The sequence below is a fragment of the Oncorhynchus masou genome, chromosome 22 (genome assembly GCF_036934945.1).
Source record: "Oncorhynchus masou masou isolate Uvic2021 chromosome 22, UVic_Omas_1.1, whole genome shotgun sequence".
In the NCBI taxonomy this organism is placed as follows: domain Eukaryota; kingdom Metazoa; phylum Chordata; class Actinopteri; order Salmoniformes; family Salmonidae; genus Oncorhynchus; species Oncorhynchus masou.
In genome coordinates, this window is record NC_088233.1 from 14,586,979 (window position 1) to 14,612,048 (window position 25,070).

At 43.0% G+C, this 25,070-nt stretch overlaps 1 protein-coding gene and 1 long non-coding RNA gene across 3 annotated transcripts in view; both read right to left on the reverse strand.

The window, feature by feature from the left end:
• The window catches only part of LOC135509052 (ankyrin repeat, SAM and basic leucine zipper domain-containing protein 1-like), a 40,978-nt gene extending 23,541 nt beyond the window's left edge, over window positions 1-17,437 (reverse strand). The window contains exons 1-4 of the mRNA XM_064929361.1: window positions 17,202-17,437; window positions 16,584-16,686; window positions 12,294-12,416; window positions 10,520-10,631 (exon numbers count right to left, since the gene is read on the reverse strand). Of these exons, the coding sequence (XP_064785433.1) occupies window positions 10,520-10,631; window positions 12,294-12,416; window positions 16,584-16,686; window positions 17,202-17,309 (446 nt within the window). The 5' untranslated portion in view covers window positions 17,310-17,437. The remainder of the gene's footprint in view (window positions 1-10,519; window positions 10,632-12,293; window positions 12,417-16,583; window positions 16,687-17,201) is intronic.
• Window positions 17,438-20,205: 2,768 nt separating this feature from the next.
• Window positions 20,206-24,631, reverse strand: LOC135508648 (uncharacterized). Of its 2 annotated transcripts, none has more exons than XR_010450828.1 (3): window positions 24,491-24,631; window positions 20,663-20,800; window positions 20,206-20,562 (listed from the first exon to the last, which is right to left on the reverse strand). It is a non-coding gene; the product is annotated as an uncharacterized LOC135508648 (long non-coding RNA). The 2 variants fall into 2 exon arrangements; XR_010450829.1 differs by lacking the exon at window positions 24,491-24,631 and adding an exon at window positions 24,220-24,454.
• Between the last annotated feature and the right edge of the window lie 439 nt (window positions 24,632-25,070).

Sequence of the window (25,070 nt, forward strand, 5' to 3'; positions counted from 1 at the left end):
CACAGGGTTGAGACCGTTTGAGGTCATCACAGGTCGATCCATGTCACTACTAGGCACGTTAGATTTGAGAAAAGCAGACATTCACTTTATGAGTGACACAAACTATGAGTGACACAAACTATTGCATACAACTAATGCAGTAAGGGAAGCAGACAGACAAGTAAAAGAGGTGTGGGGGATAAGTCCCGAGGGGGGACATAACATAGTACCAGGATGGTAAAACAATTTTTTAAAATGTAACAGACACATTAGGGCCAAAATAGGGCCAAATTCTTATACATTTTTTGTCATAATGGAGGTCAGCAATAAAAGTCTAGGGAAAATCACGATGTTACTCATTGTAAGGTTTTCCATTTTGATGACAAAGAAGTGCCTGGAGAATAAAGAACTGATTGATTACAATTGGGGGCCAATCTCGGGTGAAGAAGCATAGTAAGATGATCAGAACCTGATAAGCTTCCATGTTGTACACCGCAGTCATGATCATATTAGGGATATCTAGGTGAAATGTCCAACTTTTTCATGAAAATCGGGACATGAGTCGCAATTCAACGGCTCAGACACAAGAGGTATGTGGCAGGGTCTACAGTCAATCACGGATTAAAAAAGAAAACCAGCCCCGTCGCGGACCAGGGTGTCTTGCTCCCAGACAGACTAAATAACTTTTTTTGCTCGCTTTGATGACAATACAGTGCCACTGACACGGCCCGCTACCAAAACCGGCGGACTCTCCTTCACTGCAGCCGACTCACTAAAACATTTAACCCTCACAAGGCTGCAGGCCCAGACGGCATCCCCTGCCACGTCCTCAGAGCATGCACTGACCAGCTGGCTGGTGTTTACGGACATATTCAATCAATCAAAACTTATCCCAGTCAGCTGTTCCCACATGCTTCAAGAGGGCCACCATTGTTCCTGTTCCCAAGAAAGCTAAGGTAACTGAGCTAAACGACTACCGCCCCGTAGCACTCCGTCATCATGAAGTGCTTTGAGAGACTAGTCAAGGACCATATCACCTCCACCCTACCTGACACCCAAGACCCACTCCAAATTGCTTACCATCCCAATAGGTCCACAGACAACGCAATCGCAACCACACTGCCCTAACCCATCTGGACAAGAGGAATACCTATGTGAGAATGCTTTTCATCAACTACAGCTCAGCATTCAACAACATAGTACCCTCCAAACTCGTCATCAAGCTCGAGACCCTGGGACTCGATCCCGCCCTGTGCAACTGGGTACTGGACTTCCTGACGGGCCGCCCCCAGGTGGAGGTGTGGGCCCTCGGAGTGTGGTGTCAGGAAAATAACCTCACACTCAACGTCAACAAAACAAAGGAGATGATTGTGGACTTCAGGAAACAGCAGAGGGAGCACCTCCCCATCGACAGGACAGTAGTGGAGAGGGTAGTAAGTTAAGTTTCTTGGGGCACACATCACGGACAAACTGAATTGGTCCACCCACACAGACAGCGTTGTGAAGAAGGCGCCTCTTCAACCTCAGGAGGCTGAAGAAATTCGGCTTGTCACCAAAAGCACTCACAAACTTCTACAGATGCACAATCGAGAGCATCCTGTCGGGCTGTATCACCGCCTGGTACGGCAACTGCTCCGCCCACAACCGTAAGGCTCTCCAGAGGGTAGTGAGGTCTGCACAACGCATCACGGGGGCAAACTACCTGCCCTCCAGGACACCTACACCACCCGATGTCACAGGAAGGCCATAAAGATCATCAAGGACAACAACCACCCGAGCCACTGCCTGTTCACCGCGTTATCATCCAGAAGGCGAGGTCAGTACAGGTGCATCAAAGCAGGGACCAAGAGACTGAAAAACAGCTTATATCTCAAGGCCATCAGACTGTTAAACAGCCACCACTAACATTGAGTGGATGCTGCCAACATACTGACTCAACTTCAGCCACTTTAATAATGGAAATGGATGGAAATGGATGGAAAAAAGGTATCACTAGCCACTTTAAACAATGCTACTTAATATAATGTTTCCATACCCTACATTACTCATCTCATATGTATATGTATATACACTGTACTCTATATCTACTGCATCTTTATGTCATACAGGTATCACTAGCCACTTTAAACTATGCCATTTTGTTTACATACCCTACATTACTCATCTCATATGTATATACTGTACTCGATACCATCTACTGCAACTTGCCTATGCCGTTCTGTACCATCACTCATTCATATATCTTTATGTACATATTCTTTATCCCTTTACACTTGTGTGTATAGTAGTTGTGGAATTGTTAGGTTAGATTACTCATTGGTTAATACTGCATTGTCGGAACTAGAAGCACAAGCATTTCGCTACACTCGCATTAACATCTGCTAACCATGTGTATGTGACAAATAAAATTTGATTTGCTTATTTAGGGAAATCTATGTGAACTACTAATTTCTCTTGAAACCAGGATATGTTACTTTCACTTTTGTTTCTTTTGTTACAGGCTATGAGAATCTACCGTCTGAAACTTAAGCAATATCCCTTGACCCAAGGACTGTACCTTAAACAATACAAGATCACCAATGAAGTGTTCATTAGAGAAGTCTTTATCAACTAGTGGAACGGAAGAAAAATTAGAACGGAAGAATTCCTCACTATCGTCAGAACATCATTTATAATAGTTATCTATGAGGGACTGATACCAGTGTGGAAGAGATGATCACTTAAAAGACTTGGTGAATGATTACCTTGCCAATAGGACAATTTAATATTATTGTCTTGATAATAGTGTGTGTGTGTGAGTTTCCTCCTAATACAGGAGGTGGTAGGAATCGTAAGGGACATCATCATTACACCTGTTAATACTTATTTTCTATAACTTTGTTCGAAATATATTTCTTATTGTAACAGCAAGTAAAATATTCCCTTTGTGTTTTATAGAAATGCAAGGTGTTTAATGTGAATGATTTAATTTTTCCATGTTTTCTATTGTTTTCGAAATATACATTGCAAATATATTTTTTTTTTTAAATGGTCTAGGGAGAGTAAGAATATGTCCAAGATAAATACACAACGCAGAGGATGAGAGGACGAGAATTAACGATCAATGGAAATCGTTGTTTTTCAGTTCAACATCTGTTTAGAATCTGTTAGGAATGTCAGTCCTGAACTCAAAGCTACGTGTGCTATGTTTTAATTTGTCTGAGTTTAGAGGATACTTTTTTTTGGCCATTGGCCCAGTTGTACTGCAAGGACTTATAATTGGTCAGCCACAGGCTAGGGTGGGAAGTTATAAATGACATCCTGTTTTTTTTTTCTGGGGAGAGAATCACTGAGGACAGGGGAGCATGAATATCTACCATCTACCGCCCTGCATGATTTGTCCTCTTTGAATAAGAATAAACCCATTTTCCTCCCCTTGGTCTGCTTTGGGGTCTGTGTTACTGAAGAGTAACATCAACTGCTAACAGTTAAGGGCTTGTAATTAAGCATTTCACTATAAGGTCTACACCTGTTGTATTCGGCGCGTGTGACAAATAACATTTGATTTTAAATAGCTGTGCAGCGACACTCCCCATCCAACCTGATAGAGCTTGAGGTTCTGCAGAGAAGAATGGGAGAAACTTCCCAAGTACAGGTGTGCCAAGCTTGTAGCGTCATACCCAAGAAGACTCGAAGCTGTAATCGCTGCTAAAGATGCTTCAACAAAGTACTGAGTAAAGGGTCTGAATACTTATGTAAATATGTTTTTTATAAATTTGCAAACATTTCTAATAACCGGTTTTCGCTTTGTAATTATAGGGTATTGGGTGTAGGTTGAGGAAACAAATTAATTCATCAATTTTAGAATAAAGGCTGTAGTGTAACAAATGTGGAAAGATTCAAAGGGTCTGAATACTTTCCGAATGCACTTTGTATCTGGCCTCCATTGATTTAGTCAATTCTGGCCATCCTATTAGGTTAAAAATTCCAATAGAGAGATCTGAGGTTTGGACCAATGGCTTTCTTATAGGATTATCTACACAATTAACACTATTTTACCCATTGGCCCAAATATGTTTTTGATTGGACATCAAGGAATGAAATGGAATAGATACTTTGTAATTTTGGTTGTTAAAGAAAGACATTTTTCTTCTCCCAATCTCAATGTCTTCTGCCGCTCTAGGTATGAAAGAATGATTGGTAGAACAGCTTTAAAACACTTGAAACCACTGGAGGGAGACAGACACCAAGCCCTCAGCTCTTGAGTGACCAGCTACAGCAGACCTGCCCAGGTTACATTCTCTATGGAAACATGCTGTAAGGGAGAACATTTTCCACAAAGCAGCGCTTGGCTTTGACACCTCTAGGGTGACATAAAACATAGACTACTTATAGTAAGTTACAATAAGTTAAACAATTACTGCAAAGTACTGTATTACTTAGTGGTTCACCACACTGTCTGGCCCAAACAAGCAGTCTTCTAGGTCAGTCCCAAACTCTGTCCTGGGGCCCCCCTGGGTGCACGTTTTGGTTTCTGCCCTAGCACTACACAGCTGATTCAAATAATCAAAGCTTGAATTGGTTATTTGAATTAGCTGTGTGGTGCTAGGGCAGAAACCAAAACGTGCACCCAGGGGGCAGGACAGAGTTTGAGAAACCCTGCTCTAGGTCAGTTGTTGTTAATCTGCCTTCTAACATTGGGGAACACCCAAAACACTATATTTTTGGGGAAAGAGTGAGGCAGCCCATGCCATTGGTTACCCATCCTATTCTGTTGAGCAACAAACCGGCAAGTGTCAACCACTGACACAATTCAACTTTAAATCACCCGACACTGACAGAACAGAGGGTGAGAAACTGCATCAATCCAGAGGTGTGGGAATGGTCTGTGGCCATTCATCACAATATGTGACGTTTCCCAGGGACACAGAGGGAGGATGTGTGTGTGAGAGAGAGAGAGTTTGTAAATCTGTGTGTATTGGTGACATCTAGAACTAGGTGAGTCAGGGCGTAGTAATCTATCATCCTAACACATTCCAGGTATTCCATTTTTCCTTCCTCTGAGCACAGGAGACGGGAAAAACAGGTTTGGCCTAAGGTATTGGTCTCAGTGGCAAACCAGTGACAAGGTCATTGGCTCACGGTGGGGTGCAGCCAGAGAGTGAAGGGTGGTGTGTGTTTGTACTGTATGCGTTTTTCATCACCAGTTCCAAATGAGCAGAGAATCGATACGTAGACGGTTTTGAGCAAACACAACTCCGACGTCACAACTCTGAGAACAATGGCCTCGAGAGATAAAACAACCATACCAGATAAAACGATCAAACTCCCCTTCCTATGAAACCATTGTGACAGGTTATACATCAGTACATATCCTGTTCATAACCTCTGGAGAGGATGACCACACCACACACAGGCTGCCTACTCATCCTGCATCCCAAACAGTCCTTATCTACTCAAAGGTTTCAGTTGAAACTGATTTCCAGCTCTTATCCAACTGATAGGTCTATAGGCTGGAGGAAAATGCTTGACTTTTCACCGGTTATTCAAAAGCCAGAGGACAGACACCGTAGAGGACGCAGAGGACAGACACCGCAGAGGACGCAGAGGACAGACACCGCAGAGGACAGACACCGTAGAGGACGGACACCGCAGAGGACGCAGAGGACAGACACCGCAGAGGACGCAGAGGACAGACACCGTAGAGGACGCAGAGGACAGACACCGCAGAGGACGCAGAGGACAGACACCGCAGAGGACAGACACCGCAGAGGACGCAGAGGACAGACACCGTAGAGGACGCAGAGGACAGACACCGTAGAGGACGCAGAGGACAGACACCGCAGAGGACAGACACCGCAGAGGACAGACACCGCAGAGGACAGACACCGCAGAGGACGACACCGCAGGACAGAGGACAGACACCGTAGAGGACAGAGGACAGACACCGCAGAGGACAGACACCGCAGAGGACAGACACCGCAGAGGACGCAGAGGACAGACACCGTAGAGGACGCAGAGGACAGACACCGTAGAGGACAGACACCGTAGAGGACAGACACCGCAGAGGACGCAGAGGACAGACACCGTAGAGGACGCAGAGGACAGACACCGCAGAGGACAGACACCGCAGAGGACGCAGAGGACAGACACCGCAGAGGACGCAGAGGACAGACACCGCAGAGGACAGACACCGCAGAGGACGCAGAGGACAGACACCGTAGAGGACAGACACCGCAGAGGACGCAGAGGACAGACACCACAGAGGACGCAGAGGACAGACACCGTAGAGGACGCAGAGGACAGACACCGCAGAGGTCAGACACCGCAGAGGACAGACACCGCAGAGGACAGACACCGTAGAGGGCGCAGAGGACAGACACCGTAGAGGACGCAGAGGACAGACACCGTAGAGGACAGACACCGTAGAGGGCGCAGAGGACAGACACCGTAGAGGACGCAGAGGACAGACACCGTAGAGGACGCAGAGGACAGACACCGTAGAGGACGGAGGACAGACACCGTAGAGGACAGACACCGTAGAGGACAGACACCGTAGAGGACAGACACCGTAGAGGACAGACACCGTAGAGGACGCAGAGGACAGACACCGCAGAGGACGCAGAGGACAGACACCGTAGAGGACGCAGAGGACAGACACCGTAGAGGACGCAGAGGACAGACACCGCAGAGGACAGACACCGCAGAGGACGCAGAGGACAGACACCGTAGAGGACGCAGAGGACAGACACCGTAGAGGACAGACACCGTAGAGGACAGACACCGCAGAGGACAGACACCGTAGAGGACAGACACCGCAGAGGACGCAGAGGACAGACACCGTAGAGGACAGACACCGCAGAGGACGCAGAGGACAGACACCGTAGAGGACAGACACCGCAGAGGACGCAGAGGACAGACACCGTAGAGGACAGACACCGCAGAGGACGCAGAGGACAGACACCGCAGAGGACGCAGAGGACAGACACCGCAGAGGACAGACACTGCAGAGGACAGACACCGTAGAGGACAGACACCGCAGAGGACAGACACCGCAGAGGACAGACACCGCAGAGGACAGACACCGCAGAGGACAGACACCGCAGAGGACAGACACCGCAGAGGACAGACACCGCAGAGGACAGACACAGTAGAGGACAGACACAGTAGAGGACGCAGAGGATAAACCAGAGATGTGATCATAACACCTGCTCTTTCCATTTATAGACTGACCAGGTGAAACCGATGATCCCCTATTGATGTCACACACGCACGCGCACACACGAAGGGGAGGAGACAGGTTACAGAAGGACTTTTAAGGCTTGAGAGATTGTGTATTATTTCTGCCATTGAGGGTGAATGGCAAAAACAAAAGATTTAAGTGCCTTTGAATGGGGTATGGTAGTAGGTGCCAGACGCACTGGTTTGTGTCAAGAACTAACGCTGCAGGATATTTCACACTCAACAGTTTCCTGTGTATCAGTAATGGTACACCACCCAAATGACATCCAGCCAACTTGTCACAACTGTGGGAAGCATTGGAGTCAACATGGGCCAGCATCCCTGTGGAACACTTTCGACACCCTGTAGAGTCCATGCCCTGACAAATTGAGGCTGTTCTGAGGGCAAAACGGGGTATAACTCAATATTAGGAAGGTGTTTCTAATGTGTGGTATACTCAGTAGAGGTCGACTGATGTTTTTTCAACGCCGATACCGATACTCGATTATTGGAGGACCAAAAAAGCCGATACCGATTAATCGGATGATTTTTAAATATTTATTTGTAATAATGACAATTACAACAATACTGAATGAACACTTATTTGAACATAATATAATACATCAATGAAATGAATTTAGCCTCAAATAAATAATGAAACATGTTCAATTTGGTTAAAATAATGCAAAAACAAAGTGTTGGAGAAGTAATATGTGCCCATATGCACTATGTGCCATGTAAAAATGTGTGCCATGTAAAAAAGCTAACGTTTAAGTTCCTTGCTCAGAACATATGAAAGTTGGTGGTTCCTTTTAACATGAGACTTCAATATTCCACGGCAAGAGGTTTTTAGGTTGTAGTTAATATAGTATTTATAGGACTATTTCTCTCTATACCATTTGTATTTCATTAACCTTTGACTATTGGATGTTCTTATAGGCACTATAGTATTGCCAGTGTAAAAGTATAGCTTCCGTCCCTCTCCTCGTCCCTACCTGGGCTTGAAACAGGAACACATCGACAACAGCCACCCACGAAACAGCGTTACCCATCGCTCCACAAAAACCGCAGCCCTTGCAGAGCAATGGGAACAACTACTCCAAGTCTCAGAGCGAGTGACGTTTGAAACGCTATTAGCGCGCACCCAGCTAACTAGCTAGCCATTTCACATTGGTTACACCAGCCATTAGGCTGATAGGCTTGAAGTCATAAACAGCGCTGTGCTTGCGAAGAGCTGCTGGCAAAACGGACGAAAGCTGCTCAGTCAGACTGCTCTGTCAAATCAGACTAAATTATAACATAATAACACACAGAAATACGAGCCTTAGGTCATTAATATGCTCAAATCCGGAAACTATAATTTCGAAAACAAACATTTATTATTTCAGTGAAATACGGAACCGTTCGGTATTTTATCAAATGTGTGGCAACCCTAAGTCTAAATATTCTTGTTACATTGCACAACCTTCAATATTATGCCATAATTAGGTAAAATTCTGGCAAATGAGTTCGCAATGAGCCAGGCAGCCCAAACTGTTGCATATACCGTTACTCTGCGTGCAATGAACGCAAGAGAAATGACACAATTTCCCCTGGTTAATATTGCCTGCTAACCTGGATTAGTGGTTATAACTAGTGATTATGATTGATTGTTTTTTATAAGGTAAGTTTAATGCTAGCTAGCATTCAGCTCCAAATGATTAGTATTTTGGACATCTGTTCCAAAGTATTCCCACGCATTATATATAAATGCAAGCAAGATTTTAAAAGGTTGTGTTTTAGTCCAATATTATATGTGTTTGGGCTTCTTGCAGTCAATTGCAGTCTACAAATTATCTGAAATTATGTTCCGGCCCCCTGACCATCCACTCAAGAAAAAAAATGATGTAGTTGATGATCCCTGCTGTAGGATGAGAGAGTGGACCCCACATCTTGCTCCTGAACAAACACACCATCTTTAAAGGTTCATTTGTTTATGATGCTGAGGGAAAGAAATGCATCTGGTGTGAATTGCTGGTCAAATACTCAAAGGCCATAGCTCTCTACCCACAAGAACCCCTGATCCTCTTTCTTCTCCTCCTGTTGTTGTAACTCCATTCTTCCCCCCTTTCTTCTCGTCCACATCCCTTCTGTCTCTCGTTACCGTTCTTCAAATATTTTGTCTGGAGAGGAAACAATCAATTTCCTACCGCCTGCTCTCGCTCGCTTTCAGGACGGTGTGTGTGTGTGTGTGTAGGAGGGATGGGGTGGTGTGTGGCACGGGCAACGGCATAAGACAAGGGTGGCGGAGAGTTTGTGAGGGGTGGGCGAAGGACAATGGCGGTGGAGGGGAGAAGGCTAAGTTCGGGCTTTCTCCTTGACTTGCCATGAGAAATGTCCAGCGATAATGACAACGTGTAAGTGGTTCCAGAATCCTCCCTGCCTGCTCTCCCTCCCTCCCTCTGTGTCTGGGCAGCATCAGGCAGTACAGTGTGTTTAGGTGGTGTGGAGGAGGGCTTCTCTTACTCTTGTTTAGTCCTTCTCCCCCCCCCCTGCTCTGTAAGTGTTTATTGTCTGTCTGAAGGGGATCTGGGTATGTGTGCATGCAAATGCCATAACAGGGCATTCCACACAAAAGATAAATGCATACCAACACACATTGTACTGAGACAAACACACACTGTACTCCAAATGGTATAGTGGTGAACAGGGACACTGGACAGTACAGGAGAATGTCACAAGGTGGTCAAAGCCAGGGTCAAGACATGGTGCCAGGCAACAGGAAACACTGCTTCAGTCCTGGTACATTCCATCACAGTAAATCATGTCTAAATTAATAAAACAGTGGATGAATGGGAACTCTAACCCTTAAAGAATGTAATAACATGTTGCTGTTCACGTCTATTATGCGATGCCAACATAACAGTGTGGTCCTGTGGCTAAAAGGAAATACATACTGTAGTAGTGTTTCACAAGCTTGGCCATCAGAGGCTATATTATATTGTTTCATTTTTAATTTAACCTTTTTAACTAGGCAAGTCAATTAAGAAAAAAAATCTTATTTACAATGACGGCCTACCCTGGCCAAACCCAGACGACGCTGGGCCAATTGTGCTCTGCCCCTATGGGGCTCTCAATCACGGCCGGATGTGATACAGCCTGGATTCAAACCATGGACTGTTGTGACGCCTCTTGCACTGAGATGCAGTGCCTTAGACCGCTGTGCCACTCTGGAGCCCATATCAGTCCCTGTGCTGCAGAGTATAAAATGTACCATGTCTTATGATGAAATGACATGAAAATCCACACAGAGATACTCAAAACATGACAGACAAAGACAGGCACATACACTGTCTCTCACCTGGTGAATGTGTTGGGATCAGCGTTTCTGGACAAGAGCAGCTCCACACACTGGACGATCTTGTCCTCACTGGCAGAAGCTGTGCATGCAGCCATCAGTACAGAGTACTGGTCTATGTAACACACAAAGAGCATTAGTACTGGGGCAGAATATGCAGTCCATGCATAATCTCATGGCTATCATTTAACTAGACACAATTCAATGCCAACAAAACCAATGTCAATGGATAAAACATCACATTAGACATGCAATCAATAGTCATTACAATAATAAGAAACCAGACATCACACCAGGCAGGATGAGGCAGCATAATAAATATAATTTTGAAATTGGCCCTGTGAACGTTGATGTGATCGATATCCTTTTATCTTAACTCGGGAACTGTGGTGTTGACTTCAGTGGCATTGTCTTGACATCTCAGACTCGGAACACGAGAGTGATGGCAATCTGCTGAATTCCTGTTTCAACATGGACTGACTGTGTGCGTGTGTGGAGTGTACGTGTCTGGGAGTATGTTTTAGGTGGGAGCAATCATTGAGGGCAGTTGCAACCAGACTGACGGTTTGCGTCTGCAGTGGACCGGGGAAAATAAATAAAAGTCTGGGGTTGGCCTAGTGCTATGACGACAGCACCACGCTCTGTGTACCAGCTTTATCAATCACTCCTGCATTCCTCCCCCTCTCTTTCTCTCTCTCTTGGAGAAACACAAAATAGGAAGTGACCGCCGCTCTCCCGTTTAATTGTTTCCTTTCAAAGCCTCTGGCAACAGACGCCGCCATGGTGTGTGTAAACACAGACACACACAAGTATTGTACACAACCATCCCTGTCGTATGTACTGACTGGAATAACATACACAGACCAAGACACCTGTAACATCCAAATGTGGTAGCACTGTACCCAGTCTATCCATGACTTAAACTCCAGTCTCCCTTTCCAAGATCACCAATACAACAGATGCATTCCATTTCTCCACAAGAGATAGAGAGAAAGACAAGAGGAATGAAACAGTCGAAGCTGTAAACTGAAAACACCGGCGGATTAGCAGCATGTTTTTCGACGGTTCCTCTTTAACGTCATAGATATTAAGTAATGGCAGATGAGCTATGTAGTGAGGCTTCTAATTCGCTCTCCAGTCTTTGGCCGGGACACGTGTGGAAATTGAAAGAAGGTGTGAGAAGTGGGGGGGGGGTCACTATCACCGTGTGTGAATTGGTGCGCGCTTCGAGTGCAGTGTGTGTGTGTGCTTCATCAAGGAAAGCTGAAGTGGCACGTCAGAGGACGGGAAGATTAAGTCTGACCAAGCAAGGCTTTTGTCTTCGATATCACAGAATTCCTTCCTTTCCTTGTCCATTGTGGGTGTTCTGTTTCAGTATCCCGCTATCTGTCCTAGTTCTGACGGGCTGATGTAGTCAGCGGGAGCATTCTCTTTATTGCTCTCAGTCTCTACAGAGGTGGGTAGAGCAGATAGTCTCTTCCTCAAGCAGAGACTTACATAAACTGGAAGATGTGAAATAGTCTGGCAGCAATGAGTCAAATTCTAGATCACACACCTGTCTATGAAACCCTGAAAAACCATGAAGTGCCAAAAATAACTCCCTGGCCGAATGATTCAAAATTAGGTCTATTAACTTTTGTTAGAATAAGGCTGTACTTTTGTTCAACTGCAATGCAACACATCACACCTGTAGTGCACCAGGACGTTGTCAACATCTGAGTGCTGGTTAGGGCATGGTATTGAATACAGCTAACATAATATGACACGTCTTTCTTACCTCTGCTGAAGTTAGCGCTGGCCCCTCTGTCCAGCAGCAGCTTGGCGATGTCATAGTGAGCCATGTGCACAGCACACATCAGCGGTGTCCACTCAAACCCCAGCCTTGTCTCCACATCCAGGCCTAACAAGGCAGGGATTAGAAAGGTTAAACCAGTCCATACAGAGTTACAGCACTTTGCTATCTTACTAGGCACAAAGACCACAGATGGGTAAAATGTATATAGTATGTATAAGCTGGAAGTAGAGGCCTAAGTGTTGTTGTCCATTAGTTTGCTCCAATTAGAGAAGGGTGGGAGGGTTAGGGGAAAATAAAGGATTTTTTTTTTTTTTAAATACATACATAAGGGGGATTGGAAATGACACAGACAATTACATTGATGGAAGCTACAATCTGCAATATTAATGCTGATCTACCCCCTAAAAATATGAACATTTTATATTATATAGATGATATCTAATGTGATCTAATGTGAGATATATATATATATATATACATATATATATATATATATATACACACACACAATCGTTCAAAAGTTTGGGACCCTTAGAAATAAAAAGCACATTTTTGTCCATTTAAAATAACACCAAATTGATAAGAAATACAGTGTAGACATTGTTAATGTTGTAAATGACTATTGTAGCTGGAAACGGCTGATTTTTTTAATGGAATATATACAGAGGTCCATTATCAGCAACCACCACTCGTGTTCCAGTGGCACGTTGTGTTGGCTACTCAAAATGTATAATTTAAAAAGGCTAATTGATCATTAGAAAACACTTTTGCAATTATATTAGCACAGCTGAAAACTGGTGTTCTAATTACAGAAGCAATAAAACCGTGCCTTCTTTAGACTTTTATTTTACATTTATTTAACCAGGCAGGCCAGTTGAGAACAAGTTCTCATTTACAACTGTGACCTGGCCAAGATAAAGCACAGCAGTGTGACAAAAAACAACAGAGTTACACAAGGGATAAGCAAACGTAGTCAATAACACAATAGAAAAATATACGTCCAGTGTGTGCAATGTAGTAAGATTAGGGAGTTAAGGCAATAAATAGGCCATAGTGATCAAAATACTTACAATTTAGCATTAACACTGGAGTGATACATGTGCAGATGATAATGTGCAAGTAGAGATACCAGGGTGCAAAACAGCAAGATATTGTTTGTTTATATATATATATATATATATATAAATAAATAAACAATATGGGGATGAGGTAGTTGGATGTGCTATTTACAGATGCGCTGTGTACAGGTACACTGATCCGTAGGCTGCACTGTCAGTTGATGCTTGAAGTTAGTGAAGGAGATATAAGACTCCAGCTTCAGTGATTTTTGCAATTCGTTCCAGTCATTGGCTGCAGAGAACTGGAAGGAAAGGCGGCCAAAGGAGTTGTTGGCTTTGGGGATGACCAGTGAAATAAACCTGCTGGAGCACGTGTTACTATGGTGACCAGTGAGCTGAGATAAGGCGGAGCTTTACCTAGCAAAGACTTATAGATGACCTGGAGCCAGTGGGTTTGGCAGCGAATATGTCGGGAGGACCAGCCAACGAGAGCATACAGGTCGCAATGGTGGGTAGTATATTGGGCTTTGTGACCAAACGGATGGCACTGTGAGAGCAAATTGGATGCAGTCTGAGTAGTGTTGGAGGCTATTTTGTAAATGACATTGCCGAATTCAAGGATCAGTAGAATAGTCAGTTTTAAGAGGATAAGTTTGGCAGCATGAGTGAAGGAGGCTTTGTTGTCAAATAGGAAGCCAATTCTAGATTTAATTTTGGATTGGAGATGCATATTGTGAGTCTGGAAGGAGAGTTTACAGTCTAACCAGACACCTAGGTATTTGTAGTTGTCCACATATTCTAAGTCAGAACCGTCCAGAGTAGTGATGCTACGCAGGCGGGTGGGTGCGGGCAGCAATCGACATGCATTTAGTTTTACTAGCATTTAAGAGCAGTTGGAGGCCACGGAAGGAGTGTTGTATGACATTGAAGCTCGTTTGGAGGTTTGTTAACACAGTGTCCAAAGAAGGGCCAGATGTATACAGAACGGTGTCATCTGCGTAGAGATGGATTTGGAGAATCACAAGCAGCAAGAGCGACATCATTTGTATATACAGAGAAAAGAGTCAGCCTGAATATTGAACCCTGTGGCACCCCCGTAGACTGCCATAGGTCCGGACAACAGGCCCTCCAATTTGACACACTGAACTCGATCTGAGAAGTAGTTGGTGAACCAGGCGAGGCAGTCATTTGAGAAACCAAGGCTATTGAGACTGCCGATAAGAATGCAGTGATTGACAGAAATGCAGTCGAAAGCCTTGGCCAGGTCGATGAAGGCGGCTGCACAGCACGGTCTTTTATCGATGGCGGTTATGATATATTTTAGGACCATGAACGTGGCGGAGGTGCACCCATGACCAGCTTGGAAACCAGATTGCATAGTGGAAAAGGTATGGAGGGATTCTAAATGTTTGGGGATATGTTTGTTAACTTGGTTTCGAAGACTGTAGATAGGCAGGGCAGGATGGATATAGGTCTAACAGTTTGGGTCTTGCGCCTCGCCCAATGAAGAGGGGGATGACCGCGGCAGCTTTCCAATCTTTAGGCATCTCAGGCGATACGAAAGAGGTTGAACAGGCTAGTAATAGGGAATGCAACCATTTTGGCAGATAACTTTAGAAAGAGAGTTTTGTTTAGCCCAGTTGATTTGTAGGGATCCAGATTTTGCAGCTCTTTCAGAACATCAGCTATCTTGATTTGGGGAAGTTACTGCGGGGGGTACAGAGCTGTTGGCCGGGTTGGGGTAGCCAGGTGGAAAGCATGGCAAGCCGTAGAAAAATGCTTATTGAAATTCTCGATTATCGTGGATTTATCGGTGGTGACAGTGCTTCCTAGCCTCAGTGCAGTGGGCAGCTGGGAGGAAGTGCTCTTATTCTCCATGGACTTTACAGTGTCCCAAAACCTTTTGAAATTAGCGGTACAGGATGCAAATTTCTGTTTGAAAAAGCTAGCCTTAGCTTTCCTAACTGACTGTGTATATTGGTTCCTGACTTCCCTAAAAAGTTACATATCGTGGGGGCTACTCAATGCTAATGCAGTACACCACAGGATCTTTTTGTGCTGGTCAAGGGCAGTCTAGTCTGGAGTGAACCAATGGCTATATCTGTTCTTAGTTCTACATTTTTTCAATGGGGCATGCTTATTTAAGATGGTGAGGAATGCACTTTTAAAGAACAACCAGGCATCCTCTACGGACGGGATGAGGTCAATATCCTTCCAGGATACCCGGGCCAGGTCAATTAGAAAGGCTTGCTCGCTGAAGACTATTTGAGTATCTGGAGAATCAGCATTCGTGGGATCGATTACAGGTTCAAAATGGCCAGAAACAAAGTACTTTCTTGTTCTATTCTTGTTCTGAGAAATTAAGCCGATTCCATGCCAGAAATTGCCAAGAAACTCAAGACCTCATAAAACGCTGTGTACTACTCCCTTCACAGAACAGCGCAAACTGTCTCTAACCAAAATAGAGAGTGGGAGACCCCGGTGCACAACTGAGCAAGGGGACAAGTACATTAGTGTCTAGTTTGAGAAACAGGCGCCTCACAAGTCCTCAACTGGTAGCTTCATTAAATAGTACCTGCAAAACACCAACAGCGAAGAGGCGACTCCGGGATGCTGGCCCGCTAGGCAGAGTTGCAAAGAAAAAGCCATATCTCAGACTGGCCAATAAAAATAAAAGATTTAGATGGAAAAAAGAACAGACACTGGACAGAAGAACTCTGCCTCGAAGGCCAGCATCCAATCCAGCATCATTGGAACACAGGAGTGATGGTTGCTGATAAATGCAGATATTAAATAAAAAATCTGCCGTTTCCAGCTACAATAGTCAATTACAACATTAACAATGTCTACACTGTATTCCTGATCAATTTGATGTTATTTTATTTTCTATCAAAAACAAGGACATTTCTAAGTGACCCCCAACTCTTGAACGGTAGTATACACACATTTTTTTTTAGGGGGTAGACCAGCTTTAATACGACTAGCAGTTTGTAGCTTCCATCAATGTAATTGATATTAAAAAAAACTTGGATCAGTACCAAAGGTTGCAAACACTGTCATTTACAGAACATTGCCTGAACAAGAGGGCTAAAACCAAAGATGATAATATTCAGTAAAAGGCTGACTGTATAACTGGTGCTTCAATTTCAAAATTGTAACAGATCATAATGGCAATTTCCTAATGTAGAATTGACTGTTCATTATCAAAACCTGCCATTGTCCAACAGCTGCTGGACTAGCTGGACATCTTTGGTGTTGATGGCTCTTTTCAAAGTGGAGACCTTATCCTCTGCTTCTGGGACCCCTGCATCTGTGCTCTGTTAGTTTCAAGTTTTAATGTCACATGCACAAGTACAGTGAAATGCCCTTCTGTTAGAAATGAATTACACAATGCTGGTACATTAAATGATGAGTACTTCACTGTGTGTTGTATTTTAAAAGTGATTGTTGTCTGGTTGGTAGCTAGGTCATGAAGCTAGCCTGGCCAAACTACTAGACAAGACAGACCGTCTGGGATAGTTGTCGCCACCTGCTGGATTGGATTTACCATCTTCCGCTCACACTGTTACATGCACGCAATAGCTAGCTAGCTAGATAAAAAAAGTATCGTAACTAAACAATAAAAATACTAAAGATAAATGGTTGTCTTGGATCATAATCAAACGAGATAACCTGACAAGTTACTGCGCATTCAACAGAGCTGGCAAATACCTAGCCAATTCATCTTAAACATGAACTATAGTTATCTAGCTGGCATTAGCATTTTAGTTGGCTCGAGCGCAAGATGACAGATAAGAAATTATTGGAGAAACAAATAGGAAATATGTGTCACCTCAATTAAGGGGACCTTTATCGACTTTGAAAATCCAATGTCCCACTCGTCGTCGCTCCCATCGCTTTCGTCTCCTGCAGGGAAGGCATATTCCACCTTGTTGGACATGATGACCTCGAGTATGAATCTTCTGTAAAAAGGGGAACACTCTTTTCACGGCACTTCGATACCGAAGTTACTTTTTCGTAACAGGTTAGGAGACTGAGATTAGGGTTAGGAAAAGAGTTGGGGTTTGCGAAAATGATATCCTAACCTGGTACGAAAATAACTTCGTATCGAAGTGACGTGAAGAGTGTGTTCTGTATAAAGCTTCAAGACGCACGTGACCATGGAGGGCGCTCCATGAGGTCACCCGGGTGACAATGTCAGATTCAGGTCAAGTTTGCGCATCCAGGTCTACATCGTTCATATGCAATATACATCAGTGGTCTAGACCATAATCCAGAAGTATTTTAAGAAAAGGAATTGTGGGTGTTGTAAAAACGTTTCAGAGTTCTACCCAGTGGAAAACCGATGGACCAAAGGGGCAACCTATTTGACTTTGAAGCTGCTATACCAGTTTAGTTGTAAGAATGTGCATGTTCTGTTTGTTGCAGCTATGCCAGCCTGCATGATTGTCAACCCAATCACTTCAAAAAGTAGGATACCTGTGCAGTTCGAGAAATAAGAGAGGAAGCCATATACAAGGTCAGTGCCAGTACCACATATTCAATGTGCAAGGATAATGAAGCCTGATCTCAGGAGCTTACATTCTGAGGAGTTTATGATCTACTTCGAAAAGACAGCTATTCTCTGAAGCAAGTGTGGACACTAGGCTGAGGAGTAAATTTCACACATCCCCATGAGCTACATAGCCAGGGATTACGAGAAAGTGACTGGTAAGCAGGGTAATTTTAGTAAACAGTATTGCAGTAGCATAAGTGGTGGGTGTGTGCATGGTGGTGGGTGTGTGCATGGTGGTGTGTGTGTGTATGTAAGCAGCCGCATAGGGCCCCAGGCCCCCAAAATGTTTATATTTTCAATTTTTAGGAACTCAGTTGGGGTTTTAATTTACTTGTCATGTCAGTCACTGACAGTCACTCAATTAGCCATGTCAGCATTATTTTTTTTTTTAGATTGATAAATTAGTCTTGCCAGATATCTAAACTTGGCTGACTACCGACCGGGCACGTGCCCAGGGGCCCTGACCTCAAGGGGGCCCCCATTGATTTTGTTAGTCACTCTCACTCAAGTATCATTAATTTCAGGAAATTAGCTATAAAACTACAAAATGTTCTCTTCACTCCATGACATAATGTGTAGAATTGCAAGTTTTTTTACTTTAACAATTTTTTTTATTTTTTTATCTCTGTCGTCAGGAGGGGGGCCACTAAAATGTATTGTTTCTGAGGTGAGGGGCCCCACAAGTGTGTGTGTGTGTGTGTGTGTAAGAGTGTCTATTACTATAACCTTTTAACATTTGCATAAATTAATTAGCATTTGAATTACACTGAACAAAAATATAAACGCAAAATGTATGCACAAAAAGCTTATTTCGCAAAAACGTTGTGCAAAAAAATTGTTTACATCCTTGTTAGTGAGCATTTCTCCTTTGCCAAGATAATCCCTCCACCTGGCAAGTGTGGCATATCAAAAAGATGATTAAACATGATCATTACACATGTGCACCTTGTGCTGGAGACAATAAATGGCCACTCTAAAATATGCAGTTTTGTCACACAACAAAATGCCATAGATGACTGAAGTTTTGAGGGAGTGTGAAATTGGCATGCTGACTGCAGGAATGTCCACTAGAGCTGTTTCTAGATAATTGAATGTTAATTTCTCTACCATAAGCTTCTTCAACGTTATTTTGGAGAATTGTGCAGTCCTTCTCTATGCAAAGGAGATGTGTCGTGCTAAAGTAGGCTTATGGTCTTGCATGAGGTCTTCTCTGTTGCTAATACTGTTTTCTGATCCACGCCCCTACCTTTTCTTTAAGGTATCTGTGACAAACAGATGCATATCTGCATTCCCAGTCATGTGAAATTCATAGATTAGGGCCTCATTTATTTATTTCAATTGACTAATTTCCTTATGTGAGTTGTAACACAGTAAAATCTTTCAAATTGTTGCATGTTGTGTTTATATTTATGTTAAGTGTATATAGTATCAAAAATGTTTTGACACGCAATCTAAGTAGGGTGAGTCTAAACATCTCAGCATTGGTTTGGAGTTAATTGAGCCCCACAGTGGGTGCGTTGTAATACAATTCGTTTTTCCACCATTCATTTTTCCCAAATGAGATTTTAGAAACACTTACTTAAAATTAAGTATGTGTTTGGTGTAGACTTACCTTAGCGTGACATTTTGATAACCGTGTAATTTCTCTCTCGGACAAGGTGAGTTTGATCAATATATTTACTCTCAAAATTGTTAAATGCTAATTAGCAACAGAGAAGACCTCATGCGAGACTACAAATTCCTGCAGGAAGCTTCTGCACGTCATCTCTAGCCAACCCTGTCAGCTACCTTCTGTGCCCAATCAATGAGGAATCCATTTGCTGTATTAAAATGAATTGAATTAAATGTGTTGAACTTCTTCAGTCCCCTTTCTCTCTGTCTTAGCTACCCACTGACTACACTTTAGCTAGCTAGTTAGCAGAGCAGTAGATACATACAAAACTATATGTTTTTACTTAGCCTGTATAATTGTTTGTACAGTATGTTGACTTTGGTCTCTATTTCAGACCTTATTGCATTTTTTGAAGGATGAGCTTGAGCATTAAACGGTGGAAAGACTACTATAAGTCTGGCCATGTGGAGAAGTGCAGCTATGATGAAGGGCAACATACCGGTTTGGTCAGGGCCAGCATGAGGGATAAAGTTTATCCTGTGTTGGTGAGTGTAGCTATTAAGAAAAGTTTGAGCATCTTAGCAATACAGTGTGGATACCAGACTTAGATGAGTGATAACTCAGTTCTAGAATGTTGTCATTGATGAGAATGAATCAAACAATCTATTGACATATTTATTGTTGAGACATCCAGAGACAAATCTTAAAATTTACTTTTTAGGAGTGGTCTGTCATAGAGCAGTAGTTCCCAACCTTTTTCGGCTACAGCATCACTAATTGAATTTCTCTCTGCCCGGAGTACCCTTAAAGTACGCCCACATGTGCATTTTACCATTAGGCCTATGGACACACCCTACGAAAATCATCTGGACTGCTTAACTAGACAGAGAGCAAGAGAGAGAGAATACATCTCAGAATGGGAGAGCCATTACTTCCACCAGATCTCCTTAAGGGGGTAGCATTGAACATCATGCACTGCTTCTCATGGGGGGAGCCTGAAGATCTTCTGCATGTCATGCCTCATGTCTAAAACATGGGGGAAAACATGGGAAAAAGGGGAGGCAAAAGTCAATCTATAAATTCAATGTTTTACACAATATTGTATCACATTTGATGAGTTACTGACCTGTCCGTCCGCATGCTCGATCGGCTGTAGCCTCTACAACTGACTCTCGTGCTGGATCACACTGGCACAAGATGTCCATGCACTGGATGGCCTGAGGGATGTGGTGGGTCTTTTTCAATGCTGTATCACCATCTTTATCTGGACAGAAAATGTATTGTTTATCCTAACACAAACACACCTTGGACAACGTGACAAGTGGTCCCTCAACACCCAATCCTAAATCACGAGAACCATACACAAACATACTGTGCAGATATACAATGCATTCAGAAAGTATTCAGACCCCTTCCCCTTTTCCACATTTTGTTACATTACAGCCTTATTCTAAAATTGATTAAATACAACTTTTCCCCCATCAATCTACGCGCAATACCCCATAATGAAAATTTATACAAAATAAAAAACAGAAATACCTTATTTATATGTATTTACTATGAGACTCCAAATTGAGGTCAGATGCATCCTGTTTCTATTGATCATCCTTGCGATTTGTCTACAACTTGATTGGAGTCCACATGTGGTAAATTCAATTGATTGGACATGATTTGGAAAGGCACACACCGGTCTATATAAGGTCCCACAGTTGACAGTGCATGTCAGAGCAAAAACCAAGCCATGACGTCGAAGGAATTGTCTGTAGAGCTCTAAGACAGGATTGTGGCGAGGTACAGATCTGGGGGTTGTGTACCAAAACATATATGCAGCTTGGAAGGTCAAAAAAGAACACAGTGGCCTCCATCATTCTTAAATGGAAGATGTTTGGAAGCATCAAGACTCTTCCTTGAGCTGGCCGCCTAGCCAAACTGAGCAATCGGGAAGAACGGCCTTAGTCAAGGAGGTGACCAAGAACCTGATGGTCACTCTGACATAGCTTCAGAGTTCTTCTGTGTTGATGAGAGAACCTTCCAGAAGGACAACCATCTCTGAGGAACTCCACCAATCAGGCCTTTATGGTAATGTGGCCAGACAAAAGCCACTCCTCAGTAAAAGGCACATGATAGCCCGCTTGGGGTTTGCAAAAAGGCACCTAAAGAACTCTCAGACCCTGAGAAACAAGGTTATCTGGTCTGATGAAACCAAGAGAGCTCAGACTGGGGCGCAGGTTCACCTCAACAGGACAATGACCCTAAGCACACAGCCAAGACAACGCAGGAGGAATGGCTTCGGGACTGGTATCTAAATGTCTTGAGCCCGGACTTGAACCTGTCTAACATATCTGAAGAGACCTAAAAAAAATAGCTGTACAGAAATGCTCCCCATCCATCCTGACAGAGCTTGAGAGGATCTGCAGGTGTGTCAAGATTGTAGTGTCATACCCAAGAAAACTCGAGGCTGTAATCGCTGCCAAAGGTGCTTCAACATACTAATGTAGCTAGCTAGCCAACCAAGGTGCCTAACTAGCTAGCCCACCAGGTGAAATTTAGCTGGTTAACATTAGCTCACCGTTCATGTAGTAAGACTTTACTACGTGGTGACATGCTAGTTAACGATCCTTGCCATGGTGCTGTGCTAACGTTAGCTAGCAATATCACTACATCAAAAAGTATTACAACAAGAACTGTGAGCTAATGTTAACTAGCTGGCTTGTCAATAATAAAAGGTCACAACAGTAATTTTGCTAGCCTATGCTGGTTTTCTTTTTACTTGTAAGAAAGGTAACCGGTGTTATACACATAACTACAGTCAGTGGTTATGTAGTTAATTTTCATAAGCACCTAGCTAAAACCGCACATCTTTGACTTATTACCAAAAATAGTTTGTTTAGCAGCTAGCAAACGGCTTAGCTTATCAGACGGCTCTTAGAGGTTGGAAAACGATAAAATGCACGTGTCCTTATCGGAGTAGTGGTTATAATCCGGTACATAGCACAGAACCATCCTTGCTTCTATCAACATAGATACCTAAGGCCAGGGTAATTTTCAAAAATCTAGTTTTATAAAATGCTACGGTAGGTAATTTGAAAAATTTTGAACAACAATCGGCATGATAAGTACACAACTTCAATGATGTAATCGAGAAACTACAAAAAGGCTATGATATTCTATTTGGCTTGACATGGTAGGTTACTAGCTACTTGTTGACGTGAGTTTGCATGAAGAAATGTGGAGGTTTTTCCAACCCTTGAAACACTGCCTTGGGTGACGAAGTCAAAGCTTGAGACAGGATGTGTAGTTCTGTATGATAGTCACATTAGCGGCTAGTTAGCATTTCATTTAGATGGGGTAAATGCAAGGTGAAAATATTGATAAAAGTGACCTTGTCCAAGAGAGATTTACACGGTCATCAAAACATCAAGCCAGGGTAAGCCTATATGAAACACAGACCTTATATGAAGTGGTTCTAAAATCCCCTATGGAAAAATGAATGGTGGAAAACCAGTTGGAACAATTTCCGTGTTTTGACCTCAAGGTTTTTTGGGTATTATGACTCATACTGTGGTATACTATAGCTGCGTTGAAAAAGGAGATAGGTCTAGAATTGTATTACCATTCTAGCCAGTGGCCCTTTTTTTTGCCATTGTAATGCATTGGTATCCATAGCAACGGCTCCCGTTTGGGCTGCTCAATGATGCGATATGAAAGAGCTGTTAGCTGACGTTAGTTAGCTGCTTTTTTCACTCTAAACTCTGACAAACAGCTGTAAGCGTTTACTCTAAATGTGTATGAGTATCCATAGCAACAGCTCCGTTTGAGCTGATCAATGATGAGTAGGCAGGCCGTCATTGCAAATAAGAATTTGTTCTTAACTGACTTGTCTAGTTAAATAAAGGTTACATTTTACAAAAAAAAAAGGTTTTATTGAGACATGACAAAGCTGTTAGCTGATGTTAGCTTATTTTTTTCCCGTCACTCTAAACTCCTACAAAAACAGCTGTATGTTAGGTCCATTGCGGAAATGTTTGTTCCGCAGACAGTTTTGAATTGCAGAGTAGACAAAGATGGCATAGTCTCTAACGTTTTCTCTAACTTATTCGGAAAGTGGTCAAAATGTCAGTTGTTTATAAAAAGTTACAGAAAATGTTGTTGATGCGGTCACTTAAACAGCCTTAACGTTTGATTGGTACCAAATAATTGTGTTATTATTTTAGATTTGAATAGCAGAGAAGTAGAGGAAGATGTCATGCCCTCTAACTTTTTGTGTAAGTGTTTCGCAAAGTGGTCAAAGTAGCTGATTTGTGTCAAAAGTTGCATGTACAGGGAACGGAAGCTGGAAGTGATGATGTCACAATGAGGAGCTTTAGAATGTTGAATGAAGATGGACAAAAAGAAAGACGCAAATGTATACCGGTAGTTTAAAAAGTATAAATAATATTTATAAAGTTGTATGCAAGCACATTATTCCAGACCAGTCTGCATATTTTAAAAGTTTGAATGGCTTTCTAGCTAAAACGGTGTAAGAGGAGTAGCATGCAGAAGAAGAAAAATAAGAAAAAAGAGGTATGACGAAGATTAAAGTCGGGACTTTTGCTTTGCAAGTCCCACCTAATAAAAAGTATGACGATAATTTAAAGTCGGGAATAAGAAGAAGTATAACGAATATGTAAAGTTGGGACTTACGAAGCAAAAGTTTGCCTTTGTAGCAGTATATTCACCACTCTCTCAAACGTTTAATTCTGCCCTCTCACGGCACAAGCCGGGGGCCTGAGAGGTGAAACGTCCTACCCCAGCTCGGAGCCCGCTCAATTGAGCAACTAGAGACCCCGCAGACAGTGTGTTTGCGAGATACCGGAAAAAAACTGTCCCGCGACTCTATAGACATCCCAATACAAACAAAAACCGACTTTCAGAGAAAGAGTGCACAACTGGTACTGTAAATAGTCGCTTATACCTGCCACCAGAGACTTCTATTGCAGTTATGTTGAAGGTTCCTGGCAAGTATTACTTAACCAGCTAGGATGAAGGAGAAGCTAACGTTAAACTGAGTAAGAAATACATTGCTAACTTCTCATAGGCTACCGAGACAGACAGTGACGTGGTGTGGCTGAAGGCTGGTAAAGCAGAGGAAGCAAGCAGAGGGGTTAGTACAGTGGTTCCCAAACATGGGGTCGGGGCCCCTTGTAGGGTCCCCTGAGGGAAGCTGTACTAATCTCATCAAACAAGTTAAGAACTTAAGATAAGATATGTTTCATATAGGCCATGTGGATATTTTCATATCTTCCATATAGGCCGACATTAAAATGCAATCAAAATGCAAACAATACAGTAAAAAAATGTCATAGGTTTCTGTTTTGTCTCTGATGCTACGTGTCAGTGTGAATGATTTCTAATATTTCTCACTTTCAGGGGTATAACATTACAATTGTATAACTAATGTTTTTTCTCTTCTCCAAATAGCATATTGCATTTTTTTTATTTGTAAATAATTGCAGTAAATTATTTCAGAAACAGCCCCCCTCCTTCCAGACCTC